This window comes from Malaya genurostris, chromosome 1 (genome assembly GCF_030247185.1).
Source record: "Malaya genurostris strain Urasoe2022 chromosome 1, Malgen_1.1, whole genome shotgun sequence".
In the NCBI taxonomy this organism is placed as follows: Eukaryota; Metazoa; Arthropoda; class Insecta; order Diptera; family Culicidae; genus Malaya; species Malaya genurostris.
In genome coordinates, this window is record NC_080570.1 from 45,019,342 (window position 1) to 45,038,024 (window position 18,683).

The following is an 18,683-nucleotide window of genomic DNA, read 5'->3' on the forward strand; positions in this document are numbered from 1 at the left end:
CTGCAATATTTGCTTCACCTTCGTGTCGTTCTGGTGGTTCCTGAGATCCGTTTTTGTTCCGTTTCCAGCCTTCCTGTCTATTATCACTAAACATGTATTGAAAGACTTTAGAACGTTATAGACAGTTCTTGCCGTGAAACCAAACTTTTTGCAAGTTTATTTCTCACTGACAGATCCGGATTTTCATTGCGACTGCACACCATTGCTTTAGCACTTGCTCGTCTTTCGATGCCATCTTCGACCTAAAAGCTTGTAGTATCACCAAAAATTGATTTTACTAAATAAACAGTGCGAAATATTTCACGTGGTGATGAAGTATTCACAAATATACATATTTAAGGATGTCCAAATTTTGTCGTAAATAAGCCGAACATGCGAACTAAAACACAATCTAAGACAAAACAGAACAAATAGAATTGTTATCGCGTATAAATAATTCTGTGCCAATGAACAATACTAATAGTTCTGATGTCTCAATATAATGTGATAATCATAATATTTTATTATTATTATTATTATATGTTGTCGTTATATACAGTACAAGTTTTAATCAATTGATCATTATTCATATTTCGGTTTGTATTTTCTTCCCTTTTGTTTCTTTTCACCTACTAACTATATTTATTTGTTTTGTTGTCATAATGATTATTAACTTATTCGCTTTAGAATGCTTACTTTTACATTCGCTAGACGCTAACAAAGTTATTATGAACCTACATAAACTAGGATGACCAGTAATTTTGATTTTTAGATCGCTGACAGAAATGAAAAAAAAAACAGACCGATTTCTGAAGCTGCAAAGAAAAAATGAACCGATAGACCGAGAAACGGACCTCAACAATGGCATCTTAAATTAGCATACTGATTCTAATGGACTCTCTTCATCCGCATCATTAGCTTTTATTATTCATGTGTTCAAATTTCCTATCATTAGGCAACTTATATCACTGCACGAAACCTATAGGATAAAATGGAACACAGTTCTTGATCAAAAGATTAAAAGAAATAAAAAATATGTTTATGTGTACAACTTAAAAATCGATATCTGTGCTTTCTTATTAACATTGAAAATACCACTAGCGCTACAATGATGTTGGTTATTTCATCAAATATTCAAATGTTCAACTGTAATCTGGATATTCTTGCTATCAATAAAAGTTCAATTCACTCATATATCACACATACAGGGTTTCCGCCATTCGTTAGATTTGAAGTCCAATTGTAAAAGCATCATTTAACCTCGTACGCACAAAATGTAATTAACAACTGCTTACTAAAAGCATACTCTCAATAATAAAATTTCATATTTATGCTGATCTAAGCGATTCTGAGGAATTTTTACGCTCTCTACGATGTTTGTTCAACAAATTTGTTAAGGATGATTGTTTTCTGGTTGACATTTTGACCAAGAATTCATGTTTTCTATTGAATCGGTTGTTTGTTCTGTTTTGTTTTTCTTTTACTAATAGAAGAGCTTATCGTAAATCGTAACGTTAATGTTAAAATCAAAATCAAGACACCACCGAACGATACTCGTTTCCAAGTTTTGTGTTCTGCTAATACGACGATGAACCCTCCAATAATTCTGTTGTTGTTTCGTTTGTTCCCCTTCGATCTTGATGCGCAACAATTTTAGGCATTACAATTGAATTGCGAACGACCGTTGAGATTCAGAATCGAATGCTAGCTAAAATCTGGAGCAAATCGAAGACCTTAACATTTGTTTATCATTGTTTTGTTACTCTATCTGTCTGTTTCTACTTTATTCATAATTGTTACTTAAATATTACAGACCGAAACGAATCGATAAATCGGAGTCTGATTCAACAGTTTTTCACTTAACGACTTTGGCTCTTGGAGTGGGCAATTAGCCACTGTAGGGTTATATCGATATTGTCTTTCTCTTTACAAGAGATGCTATAGCAACAAATTTCACGATCTTGTATGCTGGATAGGTTCCTGGAAAAACAAACAAAACAACAATTTACAATAAAGTAGTACAATCAAATCAAACCGCACAGCTTACATTCTCTCAATCAGTCCAGTCTCATCCAATGCACCGGCAATGTCTCGTTTGTTTCCTAGCACCAGCACCGGTATGCCGGCCAGTTGCGGCTTATCCAGTAGCGAATGAAGCTCATTCCTGGATGCTTCCATCTTGTCCAAATCGGCTGCGTCAACCATGTAGCTGAAAAGGAAAAGATAAAAAATAAAATAACATTGCTCTTATCGTACATGACCGCTGAGCAAGCAAATAACTTACACAATGGCGTTCACCCCGCGACAGTATCGTTCCCACATAGATCGGAATCGCGGCTGGCCTCCGATGTCCCACACCTTGATAGTCACGTTACCCTTGGTCACTTTGCGCATGTTAAATCCGACCGTCGGGATCATGTCTTCGCAGAACTGACCGGACTGCAATGAAAATGCATTGTTTGTTAGGATCAAGTTTCTTCCTCGGTTTAAAACCGTATTTTAAACAAATCAACTGAAATTATCTCCACAGTTTAGTTACTAGTAGATTAACTTCTTCAATGCGTCTTACAATCTACAACACCATAACAGCCAAAATTGAGTGACGTTATCGCTTTCAAGCTGATAATGCCCTTGATCAATCGCACAAAGCATTCGGCAGAAGCACATCAAAGTACAACAATGAATACTCCAGTTCCCGCAAACACTGAATGATTCACATCAAGGCAGTATCATATTGCTTAGTTTTCCATTCTACCACCCGCACGTTTTTCCCTTTGCTTTGCCTAGACACACTTACAGCAATTACGTTGACAAAGGTCGTCTTCCCCGAGTACTGCAGTCCAACCAGCGTTAGTTCCATTTCCTCCTTCCAGAACAGGCTCTTGAACCAGTCCAGAATCCGGTTGATTAGGGCTAACATTTTCTAGTTTTGGTAATCTGTTTGGCTCCCGGAATACGACACACACACGGCTAGCAGGATCAGAATGACGAATTTTTCTCTTGGCAAGTTGCAATGCCTTTTTTGTTTATCTACACCTTAATTGGCTGCTAGTTGAGGCTACTATTATTTCCAGCTGCCAGTGTTGGGCACTTTCGTGAACGGGTAAAACAAGATGAACGAAATGTTTTTACGGAACAAGGATTTTTTTTCGGAATCCTTTCAGTTAACGACGACAAGCACACGCAGAGCAAGAGGATCCCTTTTTTCTGCTTTTGCACTATCACTTTCTACTACACCTTCATGAAGATTTCTGACAGATAATATGTCAAATATACGCCCGCTGTCACTTGTGTACATATGTGTGCGTGATAAAGTCCAAATTGGAACAGCGCTATATTTAGGGTTACCAGTGAAATTCAATACAAATATTGAATTATAGTTTATTTTTAAAAAAAAATATCCCTATTGAAAAAAATTCAGCCAACTCATTGCTCAAGTGTCGAGCTTTGAACTAAACAATGGTGATTTTTCTAGAAGATTAAAAAAAACGGCTCACCTTTGATATTTTTTCTCATGAATCGACTACTTACATTCAAAGCATGTAAAAATTTGGTGTAAAATCAATCAATAATGATTTAGTAGTACACACTTAAATTTTTTAGCTGAGTCTCGGCAAAAAAATGCCGAGATTCGCACAGCCGAGTAATCAGCAATCATCTCGGCAAAAATAAAATAACTGAGCATCTCGGCACCCTCAAATTTGACAAACGTCAAATATTGCCGAAATCGCCAGCATAAGATTTACTGTTTGCTCAGTGAAACGTTCGCTGAATATTCGGCAATCCAATAAAACAAAAAAATTATAAAAAAAAACTACCGAATCATCAGTAATTAAAAATCTAGTCAATTAATTTTGTTTGTAATTTCTAAACATTATAAACACACCATTCAGGATCAAAAATTCATTTTATTAACACTTAAAGGAGGTGTTACATGCGCGACGTCTAACAGCGAGTATTCTTGTACCGCGAACGAAATTCCCCGTCGAGACAACCACGGAAGTTAAACACACCATTCGACCTACTCTCCTATGAACTGACAGCCGAGATGAGTAAACAGAAATAAGAGAGAAGAAGACAAAGTTAGAAAAAAAGGTTCACGTTCTGTCTGGAAAAATTATTGATTATTATTGATATTATTGATATAACTAAAGCTACATATAATCGCTATTTAGAATAACTTCATAGTGGTAAGAATTAATTATACAACTGTGCAGTGAATTATATCTAAAATTAATACTATTTAGGATTCGAAACTAAAAATAGCAAAGTTAAAACTTAACCTAATCGCGTGAATTAAAACTTAAAGGTTAAGGTAAAATTTGTAAAATTGATCAATCTAATACTAAAAAAGTAAAATTAGTTCTTTCTGAAGGTTCAAGTATCGAGTTCCAGACAGTTTCTTTGATAAATTGTTGGTCGGTAGCGAAAAGACACTGCAGTAAGTCGACTTTATTATTAAAAATGAACCCACTTTAAATCATTCTCATTCTTTTAGAAATTTGTAAATCTACCATTAAAGTTTTCACAAAGCAGAAACACCCTTTTTCTTTATCGCCAACAAATTACAAATTTTGCATTATCATGACAAGCCGAAAGTCTACGAAAGGTAGTTCGACAAATGTTGATGACGTAGCTACGGGTTTCAGCAACATGAACCATCCGGAAACAGCAATTTCTTCGGAGATGGTGGGACAAATGGAGAAAGCTTCTAAACCAAATTCGACAGGTCAGGTAGAGGCAATACCACGTCAGGTAATCCAGCTTCAAAGCGAGTCCCATTCGAAGGTCGCAGTTGTTTCCCTTCCTAGCCAACAGGTAACCACTAGTAGAACGGAGAGTTATAGAACTGGTACAGTTCCTAAATTACAAAAGGCGCAAAATAGTGCGAATAATAAGAATAAAGCCAATGATGTAGTTGTCACGCGTAACTTACGCCCCCGCGTTCGCGAAAATAGAGTCAGTAGCTGTAAATTATGCGAAAATTTCGATAACGATAACATGGTACAATGCGATTTATGTGATAGTTGGTACCATTTTAGTTGCGTCGACGTGAGTGAGTCAATTGCCGAAGTAAGCTGGTCGTGTCCGGGATGTGCAAAAGTGATAAGTGCAAATGTGACGAATGTGCAAACCCCCAGTGCGATGATACATCTAACTAGTGAACCTGTGAATCGAAGATTAACAAATGTTCAAATACTAGATAATCCACCCCCCAACGCTGTTGTTTCGTTAAGATCGTCTGGTACTACAAGCAAAAGTAGTGCTTCCAGAAGGAAAACCGAATTGCTGTTGAAAAGACTGGAAGAAGAAAGAGTAATCCAGATGCAGTATTTGGAACGGAAATACAAGCTATTGCAGGACCTGGAAAGCGAGAAATCTTCTGTAGCTAGCGATTTGGAATCCTTTGCAGACAATATGTCAAAGGTGCAGCAATGGATGGAAGATACGGGAATACACGGCAACGACTCGGGACTCGTCGATTTATATCCAGAGGAAGACCCCGAGACAAGTCATCAGCAAGAAAGTCATAATCATCCTGGGTTACGTGCAGAGCCACCGAAAGGGCTCATTGGCGGGGAAGGCCAAGGTCGAAACTACTCACAAAGACCAGTTCATAACTGTGTTAATCTCCAGAATTATCTCAAGCATAGAAACGCTGGCAATCCGAGGCAAAATGTCGAACCAAGAGTGACCTTCACTGGAACAGGGAGATGCGTGTCTACGAGGCCCGGAGTCTCGAACCAATTTACAGAACCGGATCCATACAATCAGTATCTGTACAATCGTACCGAATCACATCGCTATTCTACAAACCCGAGAGAAACCGGAACGTTTACTGGCGGCTTAGATTTCATCCCCAGACAAGGATCGACGCCGGTCCGTCAGACACTATCGAGAGTAACTGAACCGGCGGTATCGAATGAAGATGGAGAAATGGTGTACTCGCTAAATCGAAGCCAGTTAGCCGCTAGACAGGCTGTGTCGAAAGATCTTCCGGACTTTGGTGGAAATCCGGAGGACTGGCCACTTTTCTACTCGATATTTAACTCGTCTACTCAACTTTGCGGATTCACGAATGAAGAGAATATGCTCAGACTGCGTAAATGCCTAAAAGGCAAGGCATTGGAAGCTGTGAAATGTCGCTTGTTGCATCCTTCGAATGTGCATGGGGTAATGCAAACTCTGAAGATGCTATACGGAAGACCCGAAGCTATTATCCAAGGAATCGTCAGAAAAATTCGAGCGCTCCCTCCACCGAGTATAGAGAAGCTGGATACTGTAATCCACTTTGCGCTTAACGTCGAGAATCTCGTAGCAACGGTCGAAGCATGCGAAATCAAGGACTTCATGTACAACGCATCCTTGAAGTATGAATTAATGGAAAGATTACCACCGACGCTAAAGTTGGATTGGGCGAAACATTCTCGTAACAATCCTACTCCCAATCTGTTGGAATTCAGTTCGTGGTTACGTTCAATCGCAGAAGACGCTAGCTCTGTTTCGATTTTCATCGGCAGCGAAAACCGTTCAAGAGTTGGCAAGAAAGACAGTTACCTGAACGTTCACTCTAGGGAGGACACTTCACCTTCTAATAAACCGTTAAACTCGCAGGATAACAGTAGATGCCCGGGGTCGAAAGAGCTTATGAAAGTATGCGTTTGTTGCAAAGGGAGTTGTTCAAACTTGGGCCAGTGTAAACGATTCAATGAACTCAGTAGCGACTCCAGATGGGCGGTCACACGAGAGTTCAAAGTGTGTCGAAAATGTTTACGAAAACACTACGGCCCGTGTAAGCAAAATAAGGCATGTGGAGTAAATGGTTGCTCTTTCCTGCACCATTCGCTCCTACACAGCGATAGAAAGTCATCCACCGATGAAATTTCTACAGATACCGCACAATCTGGGAGAAGTCAACGGGCAAACACGAGCTGTAACGTCCACCAGGGACAGTCTGAAGTCTTACTTCGAATTATTCCGGTATTTCTGCATGGCCCATCGAAGACACTGCGTGCCTATGCTTTCCTGGACGACGGTTCGGAACTCACGCTAATGGAACAAAGTTTAGCTGATGAACTAGGAGTGAAAGGACCCGCAAAAACGTTGTGCTTGCGATGGACCGGTGGTACTACAAGAACGGAAGACGTTTCGCAGAAGGTGACCTGCCAGATCTCAAGTATAGCAAATCCTTCTAAGAAATTCCCGCTGTCCAACGTACATACTGTTGGAAACCTACAGCTTCGACCGCAGACGCTGATAGTACCAGAAATGAAGCAAAAATACCGCTATTTGGCTGACCTACCTATAGAGTCATATCAAGAAATTAGTCCTCGTATTCTTATTGGATTGGATCACGCAAGTTTGAGTAACATAAGGAAATGTCGTGAAGGAACGCCTAATGAACCAATAGCCGTTAAGACTAGACTAGGATGGACCGTCTACGGCTGCTGCAAAACGAAGGCTACTTATGGTTACGTAAATCATCACACCGCACAACTATGCCAATGTAGAGGTAAGGCAGATGAGGACCTGAACGAGATTATGAAACAGTACTTCTCGTTGGAAGGGCTCGGAGTTAGTACACCGAACAAACTCTTACTATCTAACGAAGATCAAAGGGCAGGCGAGTTGCTGGAAACATTAACCAGGCGCATGAATGGAAGATATGAATCTGGACTCTTATGGAAATACGAAAGCGTTAGGCTTCCTGACAGTAAAACAATGGCATTAAGGCGCTGGGAATGCCTTAATCGGCGGTTGTTGAAAGATCGTGATCTAGCTCAAGTGATTAATTCAACTATCAGTGACTATCTCGTAAAAGGTTATATCAGAAAACTCACTGTCGAAGAACTCACGACCCCGCAAAGCCATATATGGTATCTTCCTATGTTTCCGGTAGTAAATCCCAACAAACCTGGTAAGACGAGACTCGTCTGGGACGCAGCCGCAAAATCTTATGGAGTATCTCTGAACTCCGTACTTCTGAAAGGACCTGACCTTCTGACATCCTTAATATCAGTGCTGATTCGTTTTCGTGAGTTTCGTATGGCGGTTTCCGGGGACATTCGGGAAATGTATCATCAAATCCTGATGAGGCCAGCAGATCAACACCGTCAGCGTTTTTTTTGGAAAGAGAAGGAAACGGACACAAATCCAAGCACGTATATCATGCAAGTGCTGTCATTCGGAGCGTGTTGCTCGCCAAGCATTGCGCAATATGTAAAGAATATGCATGCGAAACGCTACGAGCACGATTACCCAGATGCCGTAGATGCGATCATTCATCAGCATTATGTTGATGATATGCTGATCAGTGCAGAAAGTGAGGAGAAGGCGATACAGTTGGCAACTGATGTAAAAATGATCCATAGGTCTGGAGGATTTGAAATGAGAAATTGGGTGTCAAACTCATCGAGGATCGTAACCGCGCTGAACGGTGAGAAAACCGAAGAGAAAACCATGAATATCGGGCAGATTGGAACCACAGAAAAGGTTCTCGGCATGTGGTGGGATACATCGGCAGACTGCTTCACGTACAAATTATCCACACGACACGACCCCGATCTGCTGGCTGGAAGAAAATGTCCTACAAAGCGTGAAGTTTTACGGACCCTCATGATGATTTTCGACCCGCTCGGCTTGATCAGCCAGTTTACAATGTTTCTACGATCGCTTCTTCAAGAGATATGGAGAGCATCCGTCGACTGGGATGAGCAAATCCATGCTCAACAGTTTGAGAAATGGCTCAAATGGCTGCATGCACTTCCTAGAGTTGCGGATCTTAAGATTCCTCGATGCTATCGCATCGCAACAACGGCAAATGAAAGTAATATCGTTGAAATGCACACCTTTGTAGATGCAAGCGAAAATGGATTTGCAGCAGTTATCTATCTCCGTTTCGAGGAAGGAAACACTGTAGAATGCGCCCTCGCCGGAGCAAAAACAAGAGTTTCACCGCTGAAATTCCTTTCAATTCCGCGATCAGAATTGCAGGCAGCTGTCATCGGAGTAAGACTAGCAGACACAATCCAACGGTCTCTTTCTAAAAACATCCTGAAACGCTTCTTCTGGACAGATTCCAGAGATGTCCTGTGCTGGATTCAATCGGATCATCGACGCTATAGTCAGTACGTGGGAGCACGAATAAGCGAAATATTAGAAACGACGAACATTCAAGATTGGTGTTGGATATCAACGAAACTTAATGTTGCGGATGAAGGAACCAAATGGAAAACCATTCCAGATCTCAGCAGCACTAGTAGGTGGTTTCGTGGACCCGATTTTCTCTGGAAATGCAAAGAAGAATGGCCAGCGAAATTATCATCAGTTGGAGTCACCGACACCGAACTTCGACCGCACCTTCAAATTCATCTGAAGGTCCAGGAACCAGTTATTGATGTAGATAGGTTTAGCCAATGGTCCACTCTTCTGAGAACAACAGCATACGTAATGAGAGCCGTTAGGAACTTCCAATGTACCACACGAAGGATCCCTATAACCGGCGGACCACTCACACGAGACGAGTTAGTTGAAGCCGAGGCCTACCTGTACCGGACTGCTCAACGAAGCACGTACAACCGAGAAGTCTCCATCACGTCCGTAAGTCAACAGGAACAATCACCATCGAAAATCAGCAAAACTAGTCCTCTTTATGGCTTATATCTATTCCTGGACGAAAACGGCGTTCTAAGGAATCGTGGGCGAGCGAATGGTTGCAAATTCATTGATAGATCTGTCGCTAATCCGGTTGTACTTCCACGGAAACACAGCGTAACCAAGCTCATAGTGATGGACGTCCATAGAAAACTACTGCATCGAAACCATGCGACAATAATAAACGAGCTTAAGCAACGCTACTACATTCCTCGATTAAAGGTTGTTTACAAATCAGTGCGAAATGAATGTCAACTCTGCAAGAACGAACTCGCTCGTCCACACGCACCTATGATGAGCGATCTACCTCCAGCACGTTTAGCTGCCTACAGTCGTCCTTTCTGTCACATGGGGGTGGATTACTTCGGCCCAATGATAGTACGTATCGGTCGTCGCACAGAAAAGCGCTGGGGTGTTCTAGTCACTTGTCTTACTGTACGTGCCATCCATTTAGAAGTCGCTCACTCGCTAACAGCTGACTCCTGCATAATGGCTCTACGCAACGTAATCGCTAGGAGGGGAATTCCAATTACCATATACAGCGATCGTGGGACTAACTTTGTGGGTGCAAACAAAGAACTCAAAATGGCTTTAGAGGAGTTGAATCATGATAAAATTGTGGCAGAGTTAACGACATCACACACGACGTGGAGTTTTATCCCTCCTTTATCACCACATATGGGAGGTGCATGGGAAAGGCTTATTCAAACGGTCAAACAAAACTTGAACAAACTGCTTCCAAGCCACTTACCAAATGATGAAACTTTGAGAAATATGCTGATAGAGGTGGAATATATCGTTAACTCGAGACCATTGACAGATATCCCTCTCGATGACGATCAATCTCCAGTACTAACACCCAACCACTTCATAACTGGAACGTCCAATGGGTTGCCTCCGTGGACTTGCTTCAATGATAATCCGTTGGCGTTGAAGCAAAGTTGGCGCTTATCACAGGCAATGGCAAACCAGTTCTGGAAACAGTGGATCCATGACTACCTCCCCACAATAACTCGCAGAACGAAATGGTTTACGAAAGTGAAGCCAATCGAGATCAACGACATCGTAATAATCGTCGACATGAGGCTCCCGTGCAATAGCTGACCCAAAGGACGCATAATAGCCACCAAAGTAGCTCCGGACGGCCAGGTGAGAATGGCTACAGTTCAAACAGCTCACGGTATCTTCGAGCGACCAGCCGTTAAACTCGCCGTATTAGACGTTGGCGTAAATGGGAATGCTGCTCAGACGAAGCCTAAGCGCATTGAAGGGGGGAGTGTTACATGCGCGACGTCTAACAGCGAGTATTCTTGTACCGCGAACGAAATTCCCCGTCGAGACAACCACGGAAGTTAAACACACCATTCGACCTACTCTCCTATGAACTGACAGCCGAGATGAGTAAACAGAAATAAGAGAGAAGAAGACAAAGTTAGAAAAAAAGGTTCACGTTCTGTCTGGAAAAATTATTGATTATTATTGATATTATTGATATAACTAAAGCTACATATAATCGCTATTTAGAATAACTTCATAGTGGTAAGAATTAATTATACAACTGTGCAGTGAATTATATCTAAAATTAATACTATTTAGGATTCGAAACTAAAAATAGCAAAGTTAAAACTTAACCTAATCGCGTGAATTAAAACTTAAAGGTTAAGGTAAAATTTGTAAAATTGATCAATCTAATACTAAAAAAGTAAAATTAGTTCTTTCTGAAGGTTCAAGTATCGAGTTCCAGACAGTTTCTTTGATAAATTGTTGGTCGGTAGCGAAAAGACACTGCAGTAAGTCGACTTTATTATTAAAAATGAACCCACTTTAAATCATTCTCATTCTTTTAGAAATTTGTAAATCTACCATTAAAGTTTTCACAAAGCAGAAACACCCTTTTTCTTTATCGCCAACAGGAGGCTTACAAATTTGTTGCCAGTAGTGCTTAAAGCCTCTGCCTTAAAACATGTAGCATAATAAAAAGCGGCGTTTCCGGATGCGGCCACCTTGAGTCGAGCTGGAAATATGAAAATAAAAATAAATATAAAAAAAAAATTTCAATATTTAATGATGCATATACGATATTGTTCAAAAAATAAACTTACTTTGATCTAGCTATAATCTATAGCAATGTCCATGCATTGGGTTATTGTTTCGCATATCCCCCAAAGTTTTGTCTCGAGGGCTCTTTGAGCCCCGTGTTGGGTGTTTTTCTCTTATAATGTGATCTGATAAAGTCGCTTTTTATAAAGCGAAACATGTCACTATATTAATTCAATATTTTTACTTGCAAGTAGTTCCACGTTTCTTCGAAGATTATCCATTTTTTCACTCGAGAATTTCATCAGAAAATAATCGCGCAATGCGAAGCGAAAATGTAACGCGGCAATAAATGACAGCTGTCGTGCTGAATCTCGGCAACAGCTAGCGCATATTCCGGAATCTCGGCAAACGTCTCTGCTGATGTCGGCATATCTGTTGTTTACTGATAAATTCAGCAAGCAATTATGCCAAATTTCGGCAAAGTGAAGCATTTTACCGAAATATCAGTGAATGCGTTTAACGAAGTTCAGAAACATGCGTATTGATTACGGAGCAATCAGCAAATTTACGTGTTGCTGATCAGTTTCAGCATTTTATTATGCCGAGCTCAAGAAATGGTTTTAAGTGTGTACACTGCAAATAATTTGTAAGATAGCATCATGTGCATTTCACGCGTTTTTTTTATAACGGCCAATAAGCCGAAAGAAATTGCAGGCGAGCTATGAAAAATACAGTGTTAAATTCAACTATTATGACGTTTACTATTATGATTTACTCGTAGCGAGTGCCGCGTCATTCGAAATTACTCTCCAAAGTGAATGTTGATGGATGGCTTATTGGCCGTTATAAAAAAACGCGTGATTTGAACTATCACTACATGTAGAACACACGGAATTCATGCAAATATACACACACAAAATATTATAGTGCCTTTAAAAACGTTCAACTTTGCTTTTAAACGGCTTTCAAAAATTTTTAAATTCAACTAGAAAAACTTTAAAAATAATTGTAAAAATTTACAATTGAAAGTTTTTCTGATTTCGAAACAATTGATTTTAAAAGTATGTACTTTCTAAATAACAGTAATAATACTTTTGAACAACCAAGCAACACTGAATCAGTACGGTGTATATTTACACAAATGTGTCTAAATGCGTATCAGTGTTCATTTCGATTAACTTATTGTTTTGATATGAACATGGTGATATCGTTTCTCGAAAATTTACTGATGGGATTGGTTGATTACTCTCAGGTAAGTGCTTTGTGGTTTCTTGTAGATTGATAACGATTGATACATAATTATTTTCAGCTTCTCGTATCAAGCTTAACTCATACGCCTTTTTACCAAAATGGTTGGCATAATGTATAGCGCAAATGGACAAACTGCAATACATTTACCATTTGTATTAATAGTACCTTGCTTTTATTTTGAATGAGAATCCTCTTGTTTCAAATGCTTCTACTATTTGCATCAAATGCAGATAGCATTTGTATTGTTATGATTATACTATTATTCTAACAAAAATGTGCTCTTAATTGGAAAGAATAGCTTTGTACACTTAATGCTGAGCCACTTTCAAAATAAAAGTTTTGCAGCTCTTGAATTGGTAGTTTTTACTCTCTGCAAAAAAGAACCAACGAAAGTGCTCAAATTTACCAACGATCTTCTTAAATTAACCAACGTTATTATTTGTTTGTACACTTATCGTAAAAAATAAGAGTGAAAACTGCTGATATTTAGTGGAAATCATGCTACATTTATCTGAAATGCACATCAAAACGATAAGATATATCATTACCTCTAGATTCTATATGAATTTCGCATGAATGGCGATGCAACTATAACAGGCGATGCTGTCATATCATTTGTTTCTTTCGCCCTTCGTGTTCCATGCCAACAAAGAGGGTGATTCCTCAAATGGCATATTGTCGCAAAACTGAAATGTAGAGGCGCTGCTTGTTGAGTGATGATACTTTCAGCAAGAGCTGTCAAATCGGTAGGAAAATTTCTAATTACTCCACCTTTTCAACGATTTCTTATGAAAACGTGCAAATTCATTTGAAAAATCATAGTAGAAGTTGAAGAAAAAGTTTTTACTCTGAGGCGGTAATGTTGATCTTACTTCATTGTGCGAAATCTACCGTTTATTCAGAATAAAGCATTAAACTTGGTTTGATACCATTTTTCAAATGTCTGGAAATGACAAATGAAGTATCTGATATAAATAGTACTCGATCGCTGTACATTCCATTATACGAGAAATCAACGTTACACTGGTTTCTCTTTAAAAAAATGTTGATCCCAAAAAACCTATCCTTACCCAATTTCACACATTTCTGAAGATTTTTCATGTTTAATCGTTGTTCACACTAAAAAAAAGTAGTAGTAATCACTTTGAAATCGATTTTCTTCTAATCCGAGTGTACTTTTATTGTTAATATATATTTATACTCTTGAATAAACGATAAAAATGTTGCAAATCACTACTGCAGATATAAAAATTTCCGAAAGAATCCTCCTTTTCTTGGAGCATACCTTTATTATTCATACAGGAAGCGTAGAAGTAAACAGAACAAGAAAGTCAAAACTTTTTTCATGTTGATTTATTCACTGGAAATTTTGCATACCTTTTAAAGATAAACCAACAATTCATCGACTTATCAAAAATTGATCTGAGAATATACTATAATTTCTAAATAGGAATTGAAATAAGAACCTAAACATTCATCGTTGTTTTCCTCCATTTACTGTCATTATTAGTTTCGTCCTCATTCGAAAAACAGCTGATTTATGGAGAAATAAAAATATGCAGTATCAAATTCGAAGAAGTGAGATTGAGTGCTGTTTTAATATCTGGGAAATTCTTAGTTTGAATTATTTATTGATATCAATTGATAAATTCTGATCAAAAGTTGTTTTATTTGTCTCTTTGTCATGTTTTATCACCTAAAGCAAATCGTAAGAAAACTGATAATTTTAAATTTCATCCTAGATTTTCAAGTATATAAGACAGTTTTTAATCTTACATTCCATGACAATACGTGATAATCACTTTTTTTACCTATCTTTGTAAAGTTTTGTCATCTGCATTCGTTCAAAATCAAGTAAATTGAAACATCTAAAATAGTTCTAAATATATGGAATAGTAAAAAAATCATCATCACACTATCTTGATGTGACCACGCTGATTGGATTCCCCAAAAAGTGACAGCTTGCGTGTACTCTTTCTTCGGTAGAGTACCTAGGATAGTTTGCACCCGGGGAAAAAAATGATTTGAATTTTTCAAATTTTAATTTAAAAGTATGCAATCCACTTGAATTCGAATTGTAAACAATGTTGGCTAAAGATAACACCTCCTTCCTTATCCTTATTCCTTATATTACATTTTGGTGGGGAAAGGGTTCCAATCAGCTTTTTACAGCCCTGTCCAAAATGTATTGCCCTCCCCGTTAATTTGTATCAGGCCGAATTAGCGCATGCGCGCCATATAAACGCCTCTTTCAATATGAGGAAATTATATTATTACCCAACAGTTTCAATTATTTATTCATGTTGGTTGTCTTACCTTTGATCATAGTTTGTATTCTGTTTTACCTTAATTCCAGTGTTCTATTCAGCTGTGATTCGTGTCTTTTGTTGTCATTTTTCACTCCGTACTTTTGCTGGCATGTTATGTTGCTTCCTTAAATGTAAAAGTTAGTTGTATGCAATAGTGTTTATATTCTTACCAATATTCCTTTCTAATTCTTTCAGCATTTTCGTATTTCTTGTTCCTCATCCAGTCATCCGTTTCCAAAAAAAAAAAATAATAATAATATAAAAAAAAATAAAAAAATAAAAAAATTAGTGTTTCATTGATCTACAGCATGTTCACATTTCGTTATCTTCGGTTGATCCTTGACAGCATTACCGCTCAGGCACTTTTGAACATCTGGTACACTGACTCGCAATCGAAATGTGTCACAACCAATTTGATACAACACACCCGAGAGAACGGTATAATGTATGTTGTACACACAAAAACACATACATACACACAGGCACATACACATACACACATGCATACATACCTACATGTATTCCACAAGCAAGCATCACAACATTGAGTTACTATTTCTATTCTAATAGATTCTAACTAAAATTTGTGTGCCAATAGTCATCTCATTAGTAGAGTCACCATGTTATTTTACCGATTACTCGACTTTCAATAAATTTATTGAGATAAAATCGAATACAAAATCTTTGCCTCGTCTGTAAGAAGCAATGGCACATAAAAGTAGTTCAGAAATGATTCAATACTGCTGTTTTAACGAACAAAAAAAATGCTCCAAATTTCATGTTATTCTCGAAATTAATCTATCAAACAGAGATAACAGATCTCACTCTAACTAATGGTTTTCGTACATGAAATGACTAATGGATTTGAGATGAATGGGGGTACCGTTACCCAATTTCTATCTCTTCTATTGGTCGATCGTTAGTCCTGAGCTGAAACGGTGGCCTTTATTACCGTTCTTGCATGCACTCACTCTTACATTTCATTCACACATCATCTCACCCATCAGGTCCCAAACGATACATCCTCACAATACAAACTGGATGAACATCGTTTGACAGCTATCAGTGGTTTGCTCATTGGTTCGGTCATTATTATTTTATTATATTCTACAATATTCTATTTAATTCCACAGTATTTCATGGTACACAAACCACCAATAAACGTCAAAGATGGATTCGATTTACCGTTCATTTATTGTCATCGTGTGAAACCCAATTGGGATACGTTTACTCTACTTAATTTTCACTTCACACTGGTAATAAGGGCCGGTAGTATGAAAATAAAACATAAAAAAGAGCTCAGTTAAGCCCTACCGGCCTCTCCAACCCCGGATGTTGGAGCGTAATGCAATCAACATCTTATTCAAGTCGTTCAATATATTATTCATTTAATTCAATTATGAAACTAAAACTGTAACGCATATCTTCATCAAATTGTAACGCTAATTGATTGTATGTGATGATGTTTGCAATACCGTCAAGCCCACCAACCAAAGGGAGGGGATAACACCTCTGGACAAAAACGAATGGCAGCAATGTTGAATGTTGCACAACAAACAATTTCTGATCGTTTAAAAGCTATGGAAGAAATCCGAAAGTGTGGAAAATGGGTGCCACATTGATTGAAAAAAAGAGAGATGGAAAACCGAAAAAACACTCGTGAATTTTCGTTTCAAAGACACGATAGAAGTTTTGCCTAGAATTGTTACTGGCGATGAAAAATGAATTTGTTTTAAGCATCCTAAACGGAAAACATCGTGAGTGGGTAGCAAATGGAATAATAGTTTTGTCTTTCTTAGGTTTTTGTATTACCAAGGTTGAGACTTTTACAAAGCCAAACTTCTAAAACTAAATTGATTGATTTTAAAGCATTTATCCGCAGGAAAAGAAAACTCGATTTGATTACTTTTATAAGTTGGCTTATAAAATAGCTTGCAGGACATCCCGATTGTGATGCATCCTGCTTCTGGTAGCCGATATAAGCTTGGATGGATTCAAGTCACTGTCGAAATATCTTCTACCCATGAACATTTCAACCAGAAACATTTCATTCTTATTAGAGTCTTGTCGAAGCCCTAGCAGAATTCCGGCAAAAAAATCAGACAGATATAACTTTGGGAAGAAATCTGGCCCCCTCGAACAAGTGCTATAACATCGAAACATGGGAACACTTTAAATAGTGTACAACCCTGCGGACACACTGAGGGTTGATGGTTTGACAGTTCTCATAAAATCAGCTTCGTAGCGGTGTTTACTAACGATACTGGCGAACGTTTACTGATGCATACTGGCATTCCAGCAAATTCGTCGACTTACAGGTCAAATTTAGTATGAATTAAGTTGCAATTGAACAGTTAACGACGTCTCGTACAACATATTCGATTAATTAAGAATGGTAAGAGAACTGATTTGAAGTTATCATAGAAAAACCTAAAACAAATTTCGTTTCAGGCTCGCAATGCGGAAAAGGCTATGTACGTACATGGAAAACGTTTTTCTTATTTAAAATCTTAACTAATTGGCTTGTTTAATCACAGGACAACACTGGCTCGGTGGCGAGCTGCTAAGGAAGCGGAAACCGGTAAAAACGAGCGTCGACCATATCTGGCATCCGAATGCAGAGACCTCCAAAAATGCGAAAGGTGGCGCTTGGAAATCATTCGCGAAATTTCCAAAAAAGTTGCTCAAATTCAGAACGGTAAATAATTGATGGTATTCAGATGTAAATAGTTTGATCAACGTATGCATATTTGATTTTAGCCGGATTAGGTGAGTTTCGTATTCGTGATTTGAACGATGAAATTAACAAACTACTTCGCGAGAAGCGTCACTGGGAGAATCAGATTTCGGATTTGGGAGGACCACACTATCGTCGTTATGGGCCAAAAATGTTTGATGCCGAAGGAAGAGAGGTTCCAGGAAACCGTGGATACAAGTATTTCGGAGCGGCCAAGGATCTACCGGGTGTGCGAGAACTATTTGAACAGGAGCCACCACCGCCACCGAAAAAAACACGAGCCGAATTGATGAAGGACATCGATGCCGATTATTACGGCTACAGAGACGATGATGACGGGATACTGTTGCCATTGGAAGAAAAGGCTGAAAAACAAGCTATTCAGAAAGCCGTGGAAGAATGGAAACAGCTGCAGACCAGTGGGGAACAGAAAGAAATCGAACCAGAGGAAGATATCTACGGATCGGATGCTAGAATAAGTTCCGATGCGGACAAACAGATGAAAGATGACCCGATGGGGCTTTTGGGTCCACGGTTTACCGCACATGTGCCTGTTCCTAGCCAAAAAGATATTGAGGCAGCTCTACTTCGGAAACGAAAACTAGAACTAATGAAAAAATACGGTATAGAAGACGATGAGGACATGTAAAACTGTTTTTTTTTGTAATAAAATAATTAAGTTGTACAAATACGGGCTCTCGTTGTTTTGAAAT

The 18,683-nt window shown here is 38.7% G+C and overlaps 3 protein-coding genes across 3 annotated transcripts; 2 read left to right on the forward strand and 1 right to left on the reverse strand.

The window, feature by feature from the left end:
* Window positions 1-482: 482 nt before the first annotated feature.
* On the reverse strand, window positions 483-3,225 carry LOC131438420 (ADP-ribosylation factor-like protein 8). Its single transcript, XM_058608438.1, has 4 exons — window positions 2,777-3,225; window positions 2,264-2,418; window positions 2,027-2,188; window positions 483-1,959 (listed from the first exon to the last, which is right to left on the reverse strand). Exons 1-4 carry the CDS (start codon window positions 2,897-2,899, stop codon window positions 1,839-1,841), a joined length of 561 nt encoding a protein of 186 aa, XP_058464421.1. The 5' UTR covers window positions 2,900-3,225; the 3' UTR covers window positions 483-1,838.
* A 926-nt stretch (window positions 3,226-4,151) lies between these two features.
* On the forward strand, window positions 4,152-10,737 carry LOC131425801 (uncharacterized). The gene is made up of 2 exons (XM_058587978.1): window positions 4,152-4,294; window positions 4,343-10,737. Exon 2 carries the CDS (start codon window positions 4,564-4,566, stop codon window positions 10,735-10,737), a length of 6,174 nt encoding a protein of 2,057 aa, XP_058443961.1. The 5' UTR covers window positions 4,152-4,294; window positions 4,343-4,563.
* Window positions 10,738-17,483: 6,746 nt separating this feature from the next.
* Window positions 17,484-18,660, forward strand: LOC131438441 (pre-mRNA-splicing factor ISY1 homolog). The gene is made up of 4 exons (XM_058608461.1): window positions 17,484-17,628; window positions 17,685-17,707; window positions 17,771-17,931; window positions 17,994-18,660. The coding sequence occupies exons 1-4, from the start codon at window positions 17,626-17,628 to the stop codon at window positions 18,617-18,619; spliced, it is 813 nt and encodes a 270-aa protein (XP_058464444.1). The 5' UTR covers window positions 17,484-17,625; the 3' UTR covers window positions 18,620-18,660.
* The last annotated feature ends 23 nt before the right edge of the window (window positions 18,661-18,683 follow it).

Bases quoted from the DNA above. Each gene is read 5' to 3' on its own strand.
- LOC131438420 (XM_058608438.1), bottom strand. From the start codon at position 2,899: ATGTTAGCCCTAATCAACCGGATTCTGGACTGGTTCAAGAGCCTGTTC. The intron at 2,189-2,263 runs GTAAGTTATTTG...TTTCCTTTTCAG, and splicing joins CGCGGGGTGAACGCCATTGT to CTACATGGTTGACGCAGCCG. The intron at 1,960-2,026 runs GTAAGCTGTGCG...TTGTTTTTCCAG, and splicing joins ACTGGACTGATTGAGAGAAT to GAACCTATCCAGCATACAAG.
- LOC131425801 (XM_058587978.1), top strand. From the start codon at position 4,564: ATGACAAGCCGAAAGTCTACGAAAGGTAGTTCGACAAATGTTGATGAC.
- LOC131438441 (XM_058608461.1), top strand. The intron at 17,708-17,770 runs GTACGTACATGG...GTTTAATCACAG, and splicing joins CGCAATGCGGAAAAGGCTAT to GACAACACTGGCTCGGTGGC. The intron at 17,932-17,993 runs GTAAATAATTGA...ATTTGATTTTAG, and splicing joins AGTTGCTCAAATTCAGAACG to CCGGATTAGGTGAGTTTCGT.